Consider the following 16,403-nt stretch of genomic DNA (forward strand, 5'->3'; position numbering starts at 1 on the left):
ATGATGGCAATGTTACTATGACATAAAATAAACAAAAATGGATATGTGAATTTATGCAGAAAACAGTTTACTCCCATTATAATTTGCAAAGCCTTGGACAGCAGGATCACTTAACAAAGTCCCACAGAAACAGAAATGGAAAGTAAGCAAAATGCAATTGAATTCAAGGACTATATTATTTTTATTTTTTACTAAGAATGGAATATGATGCACAAAAGGATTGGTACAAAGTGAATAGATATATGAATCATATGTATGGCTGCAGTATTAATTCTCATGGAATGGTCTTTAGAAAAATCTAGGAATAACTTTAATTAGAGGAAAAATATGATATTTATTAGTCCACATAGTCAGAGTGCTGAGTGGCAGAAAGGAAAATGTCCCACAGGTATTCAGGTAGGGAGAAATAAAGATGTTTTTGCCATACTAGTGTTTTTTTTTTTTCCAAAGAAGATGGACAGAAACAGGTAACAACTGTCAGTTTACTTTCCCCTCTGGACAAATGGAAAGAAGGAAATAAACTGGTCCTCTGAGAGGCATAATTCTGTGCTTTGTTCCAGTAATGAAATGATACATTGCACTAGACTAAAGGTGAAAGAAAGCTTATAGAATCTTTCATGGCTAACATAAAATGCATCTTAGCAAGAAAAACTGTGAAGACCTTGAGGGATACATGATGTACTGGATGCATAAAACACATTGTGACTACTGTATGATCACTCATGAAGATAAAATTATTGGAGAGAAGGCAGAGGAAGGGTCCGATCTGTTAGAATTTCCATGTGCCTAGGGGCAAAATTTTGACCCACACAGAGCCTGCTTCTAGGTAAAGATTCCTAAAAGTTTTAGCAGGCCATTGTGCACTCCAGTTACACTTTACAGCCTCCATGGCTGTAATATGCAATATTTGGCCTGGCCTCAAAATCTGATCCCATCTGATCAAATGAGAAAATGAGACTAAAAATGAGGAAATGACAACCAGGTGATCTCAGACCAAAAAGCATCAATTTTAAATTATTTTCAACCTAATTGAGTGATAACAGAAACAGCAAAAGGAAGTTCAGATCATCACTGCAACTAGAAATTGAATGTTTGGTATCTGTGGTAGGCATGATAAAGCTCACGAGAGCTTCAGAAATTTTAAAGATTTTTTTTTACCTAGCACCTAGTAGCTTATAAATAGTGAATAATGGGATAGGGGACAAGAGGGAAAAAAAAACATTGGAAAGGAAGTAGAACTAGCAAGAACTAGCATCAAGGAACAGCACCAGTACCCAAGTAATAAAAAAATACCTGACACTATTATGTTGATCAAATTTCACTTAGCTGTAGCTTCAATAGCTTTGTCTCTGTGGTAGATGGGATCTGTTTGGCTTATCTGTATAGTAAATTCACCCATTATGATATATAGTTTGTTATTCTGTGTTTCTAAGTGTCATTGGCACTCTATTCTAAGTGCCAAAATATCTTCTGGCTTTCATTGTATTTTTTCCCTTGTTGGCCTCCTTTAAGAATCACCTGGTGCGTCAATTGAAAGTGAGGTGGGGGGCAACAGCCTGCAGTACTCATCTGTGTTCTGAACTTTTCCACGGGTCTATTTTCCACTGGTGGTTCTCGTGGTCAACTTAAGAGAGGTTCCATTGTTGCTGTGATGAACACACAGAACAGTTTCCTGGCAACACCAAGTTCACATCGAAGTTCTTGCTGGATTTGCAAACTGATTTCTGTCCAGCAGATTTCTGAACTGGGCTACTACCATACAAACATAACCAAGAAGAGGCAGTAGTGGGGACTCCCATCACCTAATTCCCAAAACCTCAGTTTTTAAAAAAACATTTAAAAGTGACAACCTCATCTCTGCTGATGGAACTAGGTACCTAAACTACTTTGACACGTACAGGGTCAGAAACACTCTTTCTCCTTCACATTTGCTAATGGAAGAATTAAATGGCTTTATACTAACCATGCCAACATTTATGGACCTGTTTTCTGGGAATCTCTGAACTCCATGTCTTAGGTAGAAATCCTGGGTGATTAACTTACCGTGAACACTGGTAGCTGGTAGTTAATGAGCAACAACAGTAAGTAAACTCTTACAGACTGACATTGAGTTATGTGATGTTGCTAAAAGTTTTGTGATGTTTCTGCCTGACACCTTATCCTTTGTCATATACTCCAGCTGCCTCAAGAACTAACATTTGTGTATGGTACAGTGATTGTACAGGGAAATCTCATAAAGAAAAAGAAGGGGGTTGCAGCTGAGTAATTTCTCAAGAGAACATGTACTTCCAGCAAGAAAACAAGACTACCTTCCTCCATGAACAAGGTCCCAGGTTCCTGGTAAGACATGGTGGTTTAGCTCCAGCTAAATGTTGTGTAAAGGAGATGAATAGATCAGGAAAGACAGCATCCTCATGGCCTTTGTCAAGGTCATTGTTAAAGTATGACTGTGTGGACCTCTATGACTAGATGTGACTCATCTCTGTGAATATAAAATAATTTGGTTTTCATTTAAAAGGATGAAGTTAGTCTGAAAAGAGAAGACCCTCCTAAAACTTAATGTCTATATGTCAGCCCTGCTTTTTCCAAATTGTATTTTTTTTAAATAGCATTATTATTAATTTTAATGTAAGAAAATTAAAATTAAATAATATCATTTTTAATGCAGTTGGATTAATATACTACTGAACTGCAGTTAATACAGTTGATCTTCAGCCAGTGTTCATCAAATGGGATCACTTATTTTATATGAAATTATGTTGTAACTGCAACTGCTGCCATTATTGATTAAGGACACAATTATGCTACATAATTTATTTTTAATCTTTAGTGTAGTACTGAAGCTCTAACATGATAAGAGCAGAAGTCATTGGATTCCACACCTGCAGCTCACTTGCAAGATTCAAGTACCTTAACTTTATTTTGGAAAATATTGATACATTCATTTAGATTGGCCTGATATTTAAAGCTGAGGCCTGCAGAAGTTTAGCTACAGATATGAGATGTTTTTTCTATAACTTGCTGTTATTCAAGAATAGTTCGTCACTTACTTTACCTTCTCTGAAGTGAAATCATGCATGTAATAAGAGCAGCAAAATTGGCCCTTACAATAAAATGCTTTGGAGCAGAAATCTCCTTTAGCTAAAATGTATTTGAAAGTCATTTAATACCAATAATATAAAAATCTTTCTGATCTAGAAGAGAGTCCATTTTAATTTTTTTTGGAGGGGAGGTGGAGAGAACAAAACAAAAAAATCCTTAATGTGTCCACTAAAATGTGTCCATAGTAACTAATAAGTGAATTAAAAAAAAATGCTTGCAAAGCCTGGAATATATTGGCTATCCTTATTTAAACAGTCACGGTTTAATAGCTGGTGAAATGGCCTAAGATCTGGAATACAGCTAGGATCTGGCATGTATTGGCAGCAAATGTTTTAATCCAGTTGTGTATTTTGCTATGAGATGAATATGAATGTTAAGTAAATAGCTGGAATAATCTTAATGAGCTAAAAGATAGAGCCTGATATAACTAAGACGCTGCCCAGTGTTATTCTGCAATTTTAGAACTGTGTGTGGTGGATGTTATTATGATGATTTATTTTGCAAAATTAGTTTGAGAAAATAAATTAATCTTTTTAAAAGATACAATTTAGCAATATTCTGGATTCTTGGGACTGCATTGCAGCACACAGGTGATTCTTAAACAGTTGCAAAATCTTTCTTTGCAGCTCCGAACGAACAAGCTCTCTGTATTGCTCTCCCCGGTCTCTGACAGAGGTGATAAAAATCTCAGCATAGCTAGAACATTGCTTTGTTCTCTACAGCATGATTAGAGTTGACAAAGTAGATTTTCCCAGAGTTTCCCTGGGAACAAATCGCTGCTTAACAGCAGCAGTACCAAGTAAATGCACAAATGGTTAATAGCTAATCTTCCAGCTGTTTCTGCATAACAGCTGCACTGCATTCAGGAAGGGCAACACAAAAAATTTAGCTTTAAGTTGAGCTTTTCCAAAATGTTAAAATTCTGAGAAGTTTCCATAAATTATAGAAACTTATGTTTGTGGAAATATTCTCTTTCCTTCACAGACCAAAAATAGTAAAGTGAACATCTTTAAAAATTAAATTTCTAGACTTACATAAAAGCTGCCCCATGATTTTGATGACAGGCATCACTAGTAGCAGTTTCACTTTAACTATGCAGCTTGAATATACAAAATATTTATTAATTTTGGATGAAATGTTTACCTACTCTTCATTTAGTTAAAGATTGTGAGGTAGAATGAATTATTCCCTTTTGTGGAATATGCTGAGTTATGATATAATTTTAGTTACTTTAAGCTCTTAGCAGAGTCACAAATAAATACCTGTGTATCTAAATAATTTGGTTTGGGCCTTAATAAAAATGAACATGAGAGCTGAAATAAGGTATCTGAGTGGAATCAGACCAGGACAGTGGAACTTGTAGTCAACTCACTGTTGTGTACGATGACAATGGCAAATGGGGTATCTCAGGCAATGGAAAACATGGTTAATAACATAGGAAACATACTAAACAGGCATTCCAGCATTCTGAAACTGTTGCTATTCCTGCATCTTCCAGGCTTTTCCTCTGAGTTATCAGGCTCAGATTATTGGTCTGGTTCTACCTATGCATTGAAAAGAGAACAAAAGTATGACTGGGTCCAGTGTAGAGCCAAAAGAACCTGAATTTAGCAGCATGTGAACCCAGCTTTACCAGATCCTAGACCTGTTAAAGTCATGAAGCATCACTGCTGCTTTGGCATGGCTGGCACTAGAGCTGGAAGATCTTTCCATGACTGACCTTGGGTGTCTCTTTTCTGTGTTTGTAAGATGGGACTATTAAGGAACAGTTTGAGAGATACCTCAGTATCTTGCAGGACCTATCTCAGCCCTGAAGCCGGGTGTTGTGCTGATGTTGTTGCCACTGTTATACTTAAGTTAATTCCTGCAGAGCTACTGCAATGTCTCAGCACTGCACATCTTCTAATAGGCCACAACTGGCCAGCACTGAGCTGGCTCGACTGGACTGCATGGAGAACTAGACAGACAACCTCCATGGCCCAAAAGGCAAAAAATACTGAAACGAGGCAAAGGTGATCCAGAAGTTAGGAACTTAGTCTCCCTTATTGTGCTATTGTACTGAATTTGTAGTGCATTGATTCTGAGCAAACTTACTGTAGAATTCAGGAGTGATGTTTTCCCTCCTATTCATATATGTGAGTTGGATGTGCAGGGTTTCTGAAGATGGAGACAGTACACAGGGAACAGTTCTGCTACTGGTACTGAAAATCACTTCGGTTCTTGGTTATCTCATCATGTCCACACAGTCAGGACTAAACAGGTTGCAAAATTAGGACTAATTTTGACGTTGAGCTGTTTTGGCTGAGAGTTATGCTGTTACAAGAGTAGCAATAGCCTTAAATATTTGTTACCTCTTATACCTTTTGGTCTTTTACAGTACGAAGATTAAGTTTGTTAAAATACTGTGAAACATTTTAAGCTTTACGAAATATGGGAACGAGTATCCTGAAGTGGATTTTTACCTGTTCTTCAGAGGGTTTCAAAGAGTGTGGACTAGTGAGTTCTAATTCTTGTTGGCTGTATTTTCCAGATGCCTAACAAGGAAATTCAAGAAGGCTGTATTTAGTAGGCTGTGTCCTAACATATTCTTCCTTCCACCTCTTTGGAACTTCTCTCACAGAAAACTGTACATCCTGGATCAATTTTGGTGAAACTAAATTGGTCATTTCCATCCCCCTGGTAAAGCCCATCCATTTTGAAACCATTACTGGAATATATTTTCTTAAATGACACAAATGCTGTATCTTATCCTAGTGAATAGTAAAAAAACCCCAAAAGATGCAAATCCTTTCCAACCAAAGTGCAATATGAAACCATCTGAACAAAATGCTGTGACCAAATTGTAGCATTTCAGAGTATCAAGAACATGTAGCTCTCCCCTTTTTTGAAATGTGTAGAATGAAACTGCTTAGAAAAACATCTTCTTTAACAGCTATTAATACTTCTTTTTGCATTTACTAAGGCACCTCTTACTTGCTCTGACCATGTCATAACTGAATTAAATGAATATTTTAATTGGGCTTTCTAAGACTGTGCAGTGTTAAGGTTTCATTTACTCTGGGGTCAGCTCGATAATATGAGTTTATGGCTTTCCTTAAAGAATTTCCTAAAGTACTTCACCCAGATTATCTGAAGGCATTTGCACATAATTTTGTTGCTTGAAAGTTTAACAGGCATTTTTCTGTTCAAATACTTAGAAGGATTAAAAAAACTATCACATCAAAAGAGTGAGTTTTCCCTTCACTGGTATCTTTCACCTCCTACTCCCACCCCCTTCCTCCACGGTACCGTAAATGGCTTCTCAATTTAATTCAAAGTGAAATTACTTTCAATCTCCGAGAAAAAAAATTTAAAAAATACCAAAAAGTAAAGCCGATTCAAAATATCTCGATTGGGGGGGAAAAAAAATAAAAATTAAAAAAAAAAAATAAAAAGGAAAAAAAAAAAGAGAGAAAGATAAAAGAAAAAAAAGTGGAAAAAAAGGAAAAAGGAAAAATAAAAAAAAAAAGGAAAAAAAAGAAAATGAAAAAAAAAAAGACAAAAAAAGACAAAAAAAAAAAAAAAAAAAAAGACCCTGCCTACTTTTCCCCACAGAAATGATGGACTTCCCTTGGCGGTGTCAGCGCGAAACACTTCTGCAAACACTTCCCGTAGGAGCCTTTCGTTCCGCATTCCCCCGGGCTCTGGAACGCAAATTTCAGGCTAATCTAATTAGGCTAATGACTTGCCCACCAAGATGCAAGAAAGCAGGAGATTTTCCTGCCTCCCAGACTTGCACTTTCTTCATTCCACCAGGCTGACTCTGAACAAACTGAATTCACTGGAAGGAAAAGGGTCTTTAAATAGGCAACTGCTTAGAAACCAGCTGTGCCGTGCATTTGAGGAGACATTAAAAAGAAAATAGGTTTGGGGAGTGAAGGAGCGAAGCATACTTAAATATCGATTACGTTTTGTTTTGTCTGTCTCAACAGTGCTAGTTTTCATTCAGTAGGGCACAGAGCAAGAAAACTCTAGTACGACCGGCTAACAGAACGTGTGTGCAGGGGTGCAGCTCTGCTGCCCTCATCCAGCACATCTCTGTGCCTCCCTAATTTACAGTAAAGATCTTTAACACTAGAATCGAAAAACTATTAGCCTGGTCCCCTGGAAAATACAAACTGGCCGAAATCTGCCCAAACGTTGTGAATTTGTAAACTCAGGTTTATTTTAGACTGAGAAGACGAGGAAAGCTGAGCGTGTGCAAACTCTCCTCTGTCATCGGCATCTCAAGTTAAAATCCGGCAAATTATCTTGTTAAGCAATTAGTTATTTGCTTTTTCTGAGCTTGCTGGATACAATTACAAAGCAGGGTGAAAGATTTCATGTCGTTAAAAAGTAGTGAACAGCAGGAGAGTAGAAAGCCTGCCACAAAACTTATGCTGGAGAACTTTTACCTTTTCACAGACGGGTAGAGTTAAGCCTGTCAGTAATACAGTTCGGGTATTTTTCTCTATTTCCCAGGTTTGTGATCGGTTTTCTGGTTATTACCAGATTTGCTTGTCATGTGTCACTCTGACACTTTTCTGTTTGTTTGTTTGTTTGTTTTTGTGCGTGTTTTGTTTTTGTTTTGGTGGGTTTTTGTTTTTTTTTTGCATGTGGGGATTTTTTTGCCCCTCAAGATATTTTTCACATTTCACTTTCCAACTCCGCCTTTCCCTCTCCTATCCGGAGACTAATGCGTTTTCTTTTGATTTTTTTCCCCCCTTTTTGTTGTTGTTGTTACTGTCTTGGGAGGTCAGTGGTTTCAATAGTATGCTGCACTGTAATTTCCGTCTCGGGAGGGCCAAGGGGAGATGTCGTCTTTCTGTGGGTAACTGGACCATCGCGAGCAGAGCACAGGAGCGGAGTCCCCGACGGCAGCGACCGCCCTCCCCGCGACCGGACCCTGGGCTTCGGCATGAACCATCCTGGGATTTTCATCGCTACGGCACTCGTAGGCGACTGAACACGAGCCCTGGTCGGCACCGGGCTGTAGGGCAATCCCTCCCGAGGCACCCATACAACGCTTCTGCCCGTGATCCCCCCTCTTCCTGCCCCAGCGGAGGTATGGAGGAGGTATTGTGCCACAATACATAGAGATACTGTGCTGCTCTCAGGGCAATCCCGGCAGCATCGTGCCTATTGCGGCCGCAGCGGTGACCGGTCTGGGAGTAAGGGTACAGAACGCAGAAAGTCCCGCGGCCGGAGGTGCCCAGCCCAACCCCCCCGCCGGAGCCATACGGCTACCGCCGCCTGCCTGCAGGTGGCGATAAATACTCCCGAAGCTACCAGCCCCGGCACCCCCTCCGCAGACGGCCCTTGGGTGTGGGGTGCCCCTTCCTCAGCCGGCAGTGCCAGGCCAGAGAAAGCCTCCCACCGTCTCGCAACACCCCGTACAAGCCCCTGCGCCTGTCCCCAGGGAAAGCTCCAGGTCCTGGTGCCTGGGGAGGAGATTGGAAAAAGGGTGGGGTGGGGGAGCACTCATAGTGGGTTTCTATCCTGTGGTTTCCAGAGGGGAAGGGGCGGCGGGGAGTGACGGGCGTCGCCTGGGGAACGAAAGAGACCCAGCGAAACCCCCCTCTCCCGCTGAAGGGTGGGATGGAGGGGGGAGACGGAAAAGGAGGGGAAGGAGGGAGGGAGAAAGCGAGAGTACAGCGGAGAGGCAGAACACGAATGATAGGCGCGGGAGAAAAGCAGAGCTAGGGGCAGCATCTCTGCGAGCTGCGGCTGCGAGAGGGCCGCCCCCGCCGCCCGGGGCTGCGCGCTGGGCAGAAGCGGCGAGGATGGGCGGGCACGGGGCGGCTCCTCCAGCCGCCGTCCTCCGAGCCTCAGCCGCCTCCCGCCGCGCTATATAGAGGAGGGAGGGGTGGCGGAGGGCGGCCGGGGGGGGTGCCCGGTGTGGCCAAAGCACACAGGACGGCGATGCCTCCTGCCAGGGGAGCACACAAGTGACCGGCGCCTCTTCCCATGTCCGTCTCCTGAAGAGACCCCCTGCCCAGCATGGATGTGGCCAACAACACTACCTCCCCAGAGCGGTCCCCCGAGGGGGCAGGCGGCCTGGGCTACCAGCTGCTCACCTCCGTGCTCCTGGGCACACTCATCCTGTGCGCCGTGAGCGGCAACGCCTGCGTGATCGCGGCCATCGCCCTGGAGCGCTCCCTGCAAACCGTGGCCAACTATCTCATCGGCTCGCTGGCCGTCACCGACCTCATGGTGTCCGTGCTGGTGCTGCCCATGGCGGCCCTCTACCAGGTGCTGAACAAGTGGACGCTTGGGCAAGTCACCTGCGACATCTTCATCTCGCTGGACGTGCTGTGCTGCACCTCTTCCATCCTGCACCTGTGCGCCATCGCCTTGGACAGGTATTGGGCCATCACGGACCCCATCGACTACGTTAACAAGCGGACTCCCCGGCGGGCCGCCGTCCTTATCAGTCTGACTTGGGTCATCGGCTTCTTGATATCCATCCCGCCCATGCTGGGATGGAGGACGCCTGAGGACCGCTCGGACCCCGATGCCTGCACCATCAGCAAGGACCACGGGTACACCATCTACTCCACCTTCGGCGCCTTCTACATCCCGCTCCTCCTCATGCTGGTGCTCTACGGCCGCATCTTCAAGGCGGCCCGTTTCAGAATCCGCAAGACCGTCAAGAAAGCGGAAAAGAAGAAAATCGCTGACACCTGCCTCACGCTTTCACCGTCCGCCCTGCAGAAGAAAAGCAACGGGGAGCCCGGTAAGGGCTGGCGGCGGACTGTAGAGCCCAAGTCTGCTGCCAGTGTCAACGGCGCGGTGCGGCAGGGCGAGGACGGGGCCGCCCTGGAGATCATCGAGGTTCAGCGCTGCAAGAGCTCCTCCAAGACTCACCTGCCGCTGCCCAGCGAGGCGTGCTCTCCGCCGCCCTCTTCCTTCGAGAGACGCAACGAGAAGAACACGGAGGCTAAACGGAGGATGGCTTTGTCCCGGGAGAGGAAGACTGTCAAGACCCTAGGCATCATTATGGGCACCTTCATTCTCTGCTGGCTGCCGTTCTTCATCGTGGCGCTGGTCCTGCCCTTTTGTGACAGTAAGTGTTACATGCCTAAGTGGCTGGGGGCAGTTATCAACTGGCTGGGCTACTCCAACTCTCTCCTCAACCCCATCATCTATGCCTATTTCAACAAAGACTTCCAAAGTGCTTTCAAGAAAATTATCAAGTGCAAATTTTGCAGGCAGTGAAGCCTGCCGCTCCGGGACGGGGCAGTTTCCTGACACTCGCTGCATCCGCCTGACCCCATCCGCAATGTGTCCCCCGCCCACCCCGCACTACAACGCCGGCAGAAACGCGGGGGGTTTCGGGGATCCCCTCCGCAGTGCGCCCAAGTCCTCCCTCCTCCGCCTATCGGACAAGAGCCGCGGAACAGGGCAGGGCAGGGGCTGGGGCTGGACTGGGGCTGGGCTCCACCGGAGACTGCAGGGCGCCTGGCCCGGGAGAGCTCCGCGGTCGCCCCCGTCTAGCCTTGGCCTCGCCCGCTCTGCGCTGCCGGTCGCCGGCGCTCCGACTCCCTCCCTCCCTATCATCATTCTAGGTAGACCTAGGGTTTGCAGGTCGTTCCTTGTGATCGCTGTAAACTCCACTGTCTGCCTGAGTAGCATCGGTAAAAATATAACACCCTATGCAGAAAAACGCCGTTTTGGCGGGTTTTCCTGGGTTTGCGAGGAGACTGCGAGGAGCTCAGAGCTCGACCTCGGTCAGGCAGTGAGAGTATGGAGGCTGAAGGCGACTCTCCGAAAGGACTAAGGGTCTTCGAGCTCGTCTCTTCCCAGGCTGTGAAGCCACCAAGTGGATTTTCTTCGGGGAAAAGCGAACGTATTTTGTAGCTTTCCAAGGTACACCCGTCCTTGCGTTACGTGTGACTACTAGCTCTCCCTCTATGTTAGGACCTTCCAGCTTATCGGGCTTCCCTTCGTTAAAGCGCAGGGAGTTGATGGGGATTAAACTTCAACTGCACGATTCACTATATGGGGATTTTTTTTAAAATGGCCTTTGACTGAGGGTTTCCCACCGAGGGAAGGCTTGGTGCTGTGAGACTATCCCTGAGTTCACTGCGCACGCAGCGGTGCAGGGAGTTTAAGCAGCCTGAAGTTGCGGTTTATAATTTTTTTCTTTTCTTTTTCCCCCCAAGCCGCCTGAAAGTTTCTCTGGAGGCATTGCGGTAGCTTCGGAGCCAGCTGCGGCACATTTTGCTCGGGGGAAAAAAAACCCAAACCAAACCAAAATAAAACAAACAAACAAAAACCACAAAACCCAAGCAAACAACAACTAAGCTAACCAAACCTATCAACCAAAACATTGCCATGTGCTCCGCCAAGTAGAGGCGGGGCCGAGAGCATCCTCCGGCGGCAGCAGCAAGTGGCGAGCGCGGCATCTTGGCGCAGGCTGGCAAGGGGCAGGCTCTCCAACCCCCCGGGACATCCCCGGCGGGGATGTAAAGCACGACCCTCACCACAAACTAAGAGCCAGAAGCAGGCAGTGTCACTGCGATGCTTAGGGAAGGGAGAGCCAAGCTTCGCCTGGCTGGTCCCCGTGGTGGCTCAGCAACCGTCCCCCACAGAGGGCTCCTCTCCCTGCTTCTTGGCCCCAGAAAATTCGGGGTGCTTCCTCTCTTCCGACTGGAAGCAGGGCATGGAATTTGGAGCAGGACCTCAAAAAAGCCCTATCAGCCGCACGCAACCCCTCTGCCCGCCCCGCAACCCTGCCGCTTTCCTGCCGTTCCCCCCCACTCCCGCCCTCTACGGCCGGGACACGGGGCCGCTCTCGGGCCGATGGGGCTAGGAGGGTGCCGGAGGCTGGCACTGTGCCGGCTGCCGCGTATTTCTGCGACAGGTTGCCTGAATGAATGCTTGACCAAATATATATATATATATATATATATTTTCCTGTTTATTTTTGTGTAATCTGTGCTACCTGTAGGTAACAGGGAATGTTAAATCTGTGCGTTACGTAAGTGTCCAGTAATTTCTGAACTTCAGCCGCTTACATTAAATGGCAATAGTGCTCTTAACAGCCTCAGATATAAAGCTGATTTTCTGAAAATCTTATTTGACCTAATTTTCGCAATTATAGTGATTTTGATCTTATCTCCTCTTCGATCACTCCAAACCACGTGTGTCCTAGTTACTGGTTAAGTGCCGGAGTGTCAGAGGATGCAGCCAGCAGCGATTAAGGAGCCAAAGCTTTTCCAGAGTTCGGATACCCCGCGGCTTTGGGATCCCCATCTCCCAAATGCGAGGGGGCAGAGCCGCCGGGGCCTTCGGGCAGGGATGGGGCCAGGGGAGGGGAGAGAGGAGAGCGCAGGGCTGTGTTGGTGTGTGTGTGTGTGTGAAAAGTTCTTTGTGAACCTTCCTGCAAACTCCTCGGCAACGATGGTAGCTGGGAAAGCATGCCCCAGGCCCTGACGCTGCACGGACTTTCGTGCAGGGTCCTTCCCGTCACCCCGGGGACCGGTGGCTGGCTGCGGGACGGGTCCGCCTGACTCCACCGGGACCTCGAGGCAGGACCCACTCGGAGCAACACCGGGAATGGAGACAAAAGGGATGTAGCTCCTGTGCCCGTTCGTATACCTTCCATCCCGGCGCTGCAGGGCGAGGGATGGGGGGGGAGGGGGCGCGTAAGCAGCCCCCGAAGCCACCCCAGGGGCTGCGAGGTGCCCCGGCCGCCCTGTGTCGCTGCCAGGGAGCGGGTGGACTCCGGAGCTCGGGCGCGCAAATCCCTCGGGATATATGGACTTTGCCCATCCAGCTTTGCCGCCCGTCTCTCCGTGCAGGCGCTCTCGCTCCTTGCACGAACAGGACGCGGAGAAGCGCTCCCGTACCAGGCGCCTCGGTGCCCGCCACGGCCACACTCCGCGGCAAGAAAAAGAGCTCCCCGGCCGCTCTCCGCCCCGCTCCGTGGTCAAACGGGCCGGACCCCGGTGGCGCGCAAGCCGGGTCGGCAGCCACTGTGTCCCGGGCCGGTCCCACCGCATTCCCCCAGGATGCCGGTGTGATACCGGCGCTACGGCGCTGCACAAGTCGAGACAGGAATGTCGCTTCTGAACTCGATGGGGACAGTATTCCTCAGAACAGTTACTTTTCTCACTGCCTCTGTTGTATCTTCTTTTTCATCCCTTGTATTTAACTTCTGTCACGTGGAGGAAACGATCAGCTTCAAAGCGTGGGTTTTTGTTTTTTTTTGCTTCTGTGTTGTAGTTTCCAAATTCCTGTTTTGATTTCCACTAAGATTAAGGAAAAAAAAAAAAAAAAAAAAAAAAAAAAAAAAAAAAAAAAAAAAATCCAACCAGAGGATTTAGTGTTTCTTTAAAGGAGAAATCGAATCTGTATTAAATCAATGTTTGTGGTAGCTGCAGTATTGTATTTGTTCTACTGAAGAGCAATTTCTTCAGTTTATAGAGCCTCATTTTAGTTTTAAAGTAGCTATAGAAGCTCCAGCAATGAATGAAGGAAAATCCAAACAGGAAGCAAAAGATTTTATGTTTTAAGCAGAGCTGCAGAAAATTGAGTTTTAACAACATCAGTAAATTGTGAATACTGAAGATGGGTACTTATATGAAGGCTTTAATCTTTTCTTACTTTAAAAATGCTTCTTCAGACTGCTGAAAAATGAGAATAAAGCTTGATAACTTCGAATTTTCTTTGCTCTGTGGCTCCAGTCCAGGCTGAATTTGTCTCTGAATGACACATCTAACAAGAAGTTCCAGCAGAGCAACCCAAATAGACTTACACTGGCCAACTATAGTTATGGTTGGGGCTGGGGAGGCAAGGGGGTAGACAGAAGGGAAGTTGTGTGGCCTAAACTGTGTTGGATCAAACTGCAAAATGGACTTTGTGACCATGCATTTTCATCTCTTATGGAAGTGCTCCCCATAAAATGTTTAAGAATCCCTACTTTTCCATGACATTCCCGTTCTTTCAGAAACATGCTCTAGGTCTGGTAGCAACAACAGATTCCCCAAAGTGTATGTCCCTCAATCTCCTCATAGGTAAAAATGTATGGTCTTTAGAATCCACAGTTTCAAATCTTCCTCAGGACAACACCGTGAATGTCACATTAAAATACAAAAGCAAGAAATTTACCCCTCAGACAGGAGAAACAGAAAAGGATGCTGAGAGTGAATTTCTGTTTCGTAGCTGCTCAGAGAAGCAATTTTAGCAGTACAGGTGACTACTGTGTCTTTGGATATGGCTACCATATAGAATGTGAATAGTCCTAGTTGAGTGCTGCAAAATCTAAAAATGATCACACTTCTCATAATTTAAAATAACTCTATATATTCTTTATTTCTGGATCTTAACCATACCACCCTCTTTAGGTATATGTTGGTGTGAGCCTCACCTTTTCTTGCTGCCTTGAGCTGAGTCCCTATGACTTTTGAGTAGGTAGTGTTACTTCCAGCCACAAAGGGGGGAAACTCTGAACCATGAAGTGCTTTGGTCTGGAAGCAAAGAAATTTTGGTGCATGATCTTTTCCACTCCTTGACTCAATGGGTCAACCTCCTTGACTTGGGCAGTGAGTGACAGAAGCTTTTGGTGCTTTCATACTTCCCTCAGTACAGAGAAAAGGCAAATTCTCAGGCACACAGAGTATTGGAGACAAACCTTACATACAAACAGTTATATGTGTCCACAAATCCAAGACTTACAGATGTCCATGCCAAGTCAGTTTGACAGGCTGTCAGCATTGTCCTGCAGAATATAGAGGAGAGATAGGAAACAGATGGATTATAAAATATTTTTAAAAATACTAAACCTGAAAAAAAATTTTATATGAGTAGAAAAAAAATGAGGAAAAGGCACATGACCATCCAGATGGCTCCCCCAAGCTTCAAAGACATGTTGAAAATAATGAGGGTCTTAAAAAGGAAAGAAAAAAATTTTCTTAAACATAAAATGACAGAAACTGACAAATGAAAATGGCACAGGAGTCTTGTAATGAAAATGCTGGCCAGTGCAAGCATCAGTAAGGATCTGCTTCTGCTATAATAATCTCTTGGGTTTTTTTGTTTGTATTAAAAAGCACTTGCAGCATCTTTTGCTATTAGGCAGAGCCAATATAATTCTTTCAAACTGACTTACAAATTTCAAAGCTATTTACACCCACTGATGAACCAGAGCTTACACAGAGAAGCAATGAGAATGAGGTAAGATAAAGGTATCACCTGGGGCCTATTTTAACTTGTACCTTGTTCCTACTTCTTGGCATTCCCATGGTGGTTGGTTTGATGGATGAATGTAGGTTTAAAAGATTTTGTACAAAATGGACAGGAGGGAAAATCATACAGCATATGCCATACCACTTCACACATATCAACACTAGGGAATATCATTCTCATTCCCATCTTTAAACTGAAATCTCCTCAGTAAAATGGAGGTGGGTTATACTGTAGTCTCTTGTTTGAGTGGCTCAGAAGGAGAAGGTAAATTTTAGTTTGGTATCTAAGTGGCCAGTTATGATGTTGAACTATAGTGAAAAAAGCAAACAGGTATAATGGTATAAGTGTGTTTCTCTTGAACCAAAGTGAGTTTTGGAATATTTGGGAAGCTATTAAGTTTGACATGTAAACATTATCATTCTGAATTCAGAATCTCCATAGACACCAGTTTCTGGGTGGGTTTTGGAAGAATACTGCCATATGAAGGGAAGCTTGCTTGGATTTGAATTCAGACACCATCAGATACAGCACCTGGACCACACCTAGAGGTGTTACCTAGCAGGTTTGACCAGCTGCCTGTCATCTAATCTAAGAGAGAGACTGTGGAAAAGTTATGTCTAGTGCAGACGAAATACCAGGCTGAGTGTTGCCTTCAAATTAGTGTCCCTTCAGCTTGCAGCCTTCTCCTCCCTTTCCCTTCCCTCCCCTCTGAAGACTGATCCCACATAGAATACCGTGTCCTATTCTGGAGCCCCCAAGACAGGAAGGACATAAAGTCTCTTCAGAGAGGGTCATGAAGATGGTCAGAGGACTGAACATGATGATATTATGGAATTTCACAGGATCTCATTTAACAACACATGTCTTATACAAAAATGGTGGTTCTGCTAAACCACTTTGTCCCCATCAAATTACTGTCCAGGCAAAAATTTTTCTAAGGCAGCATTGCTATTTACAAGAGAGATATGCCTCTCTACCACCCACCACCAGGTTCAGCTCCTGCCTTTGCAGGGGTATTGCCTGAGGTGCAGGCAATGAGATGCAGGCTTCTTTTGAGAGCACAATTTCTTGTGCAGTTCTCAGTTTCCAGC

General features: G+C 45.1%; 1 protein-coding gene across 1 annotated transcript; it reads left to right on the plus strand.

Moving 5' to 3' along the window:
• Nucleotides 1-9,016: 9,016 nt before the first annotated feature.
• HTR1A (5-hydroxytryptamine receptor 1A) lies at nucleotides 9,017-12,368 on the plus strand. Its single transcript, XM_071730552.1, has one exon. It carries the CDS (start codon nucleotides 9,121-9,123, stop codon nucleotides 10,336-10,338), a length of 1,218 nt encoding a protein of 405 aa, XP_071586653.1. The 5' UTR covers nucleotides 9,017-9,120; the 3' UTR covers nucleotides 10,339-12,368.
• The last annotated feature ends 4,035 nt before the right edge of the window (nucleotides 12,369-16,403 follow it).

Source organism: Heliangelus exortis, chromosome Z (assembly GCF_036169615.1).
Source record: "Heliangelus exortis chromosome Z, bHelExo1.hap1, whole genome shotgun sequence".
NCBI classification, from domain to species: domain Eukaryota; kingdom Metazoa; phylum Chordata; class Aves; order Apodiformes; family Trochilidae; genus Heliangelus; species Heliangelus exortis.

Bases quoted from the DNA above. Each gene is read 5' to 3' on its own strand.
- HTR1A (XM_071730552.1), top strand. From the start codon at position 9,121: ATGGATGTGGCCAACAACACTACCTCCCCAGAGCGGTCCCCCGAGGGG.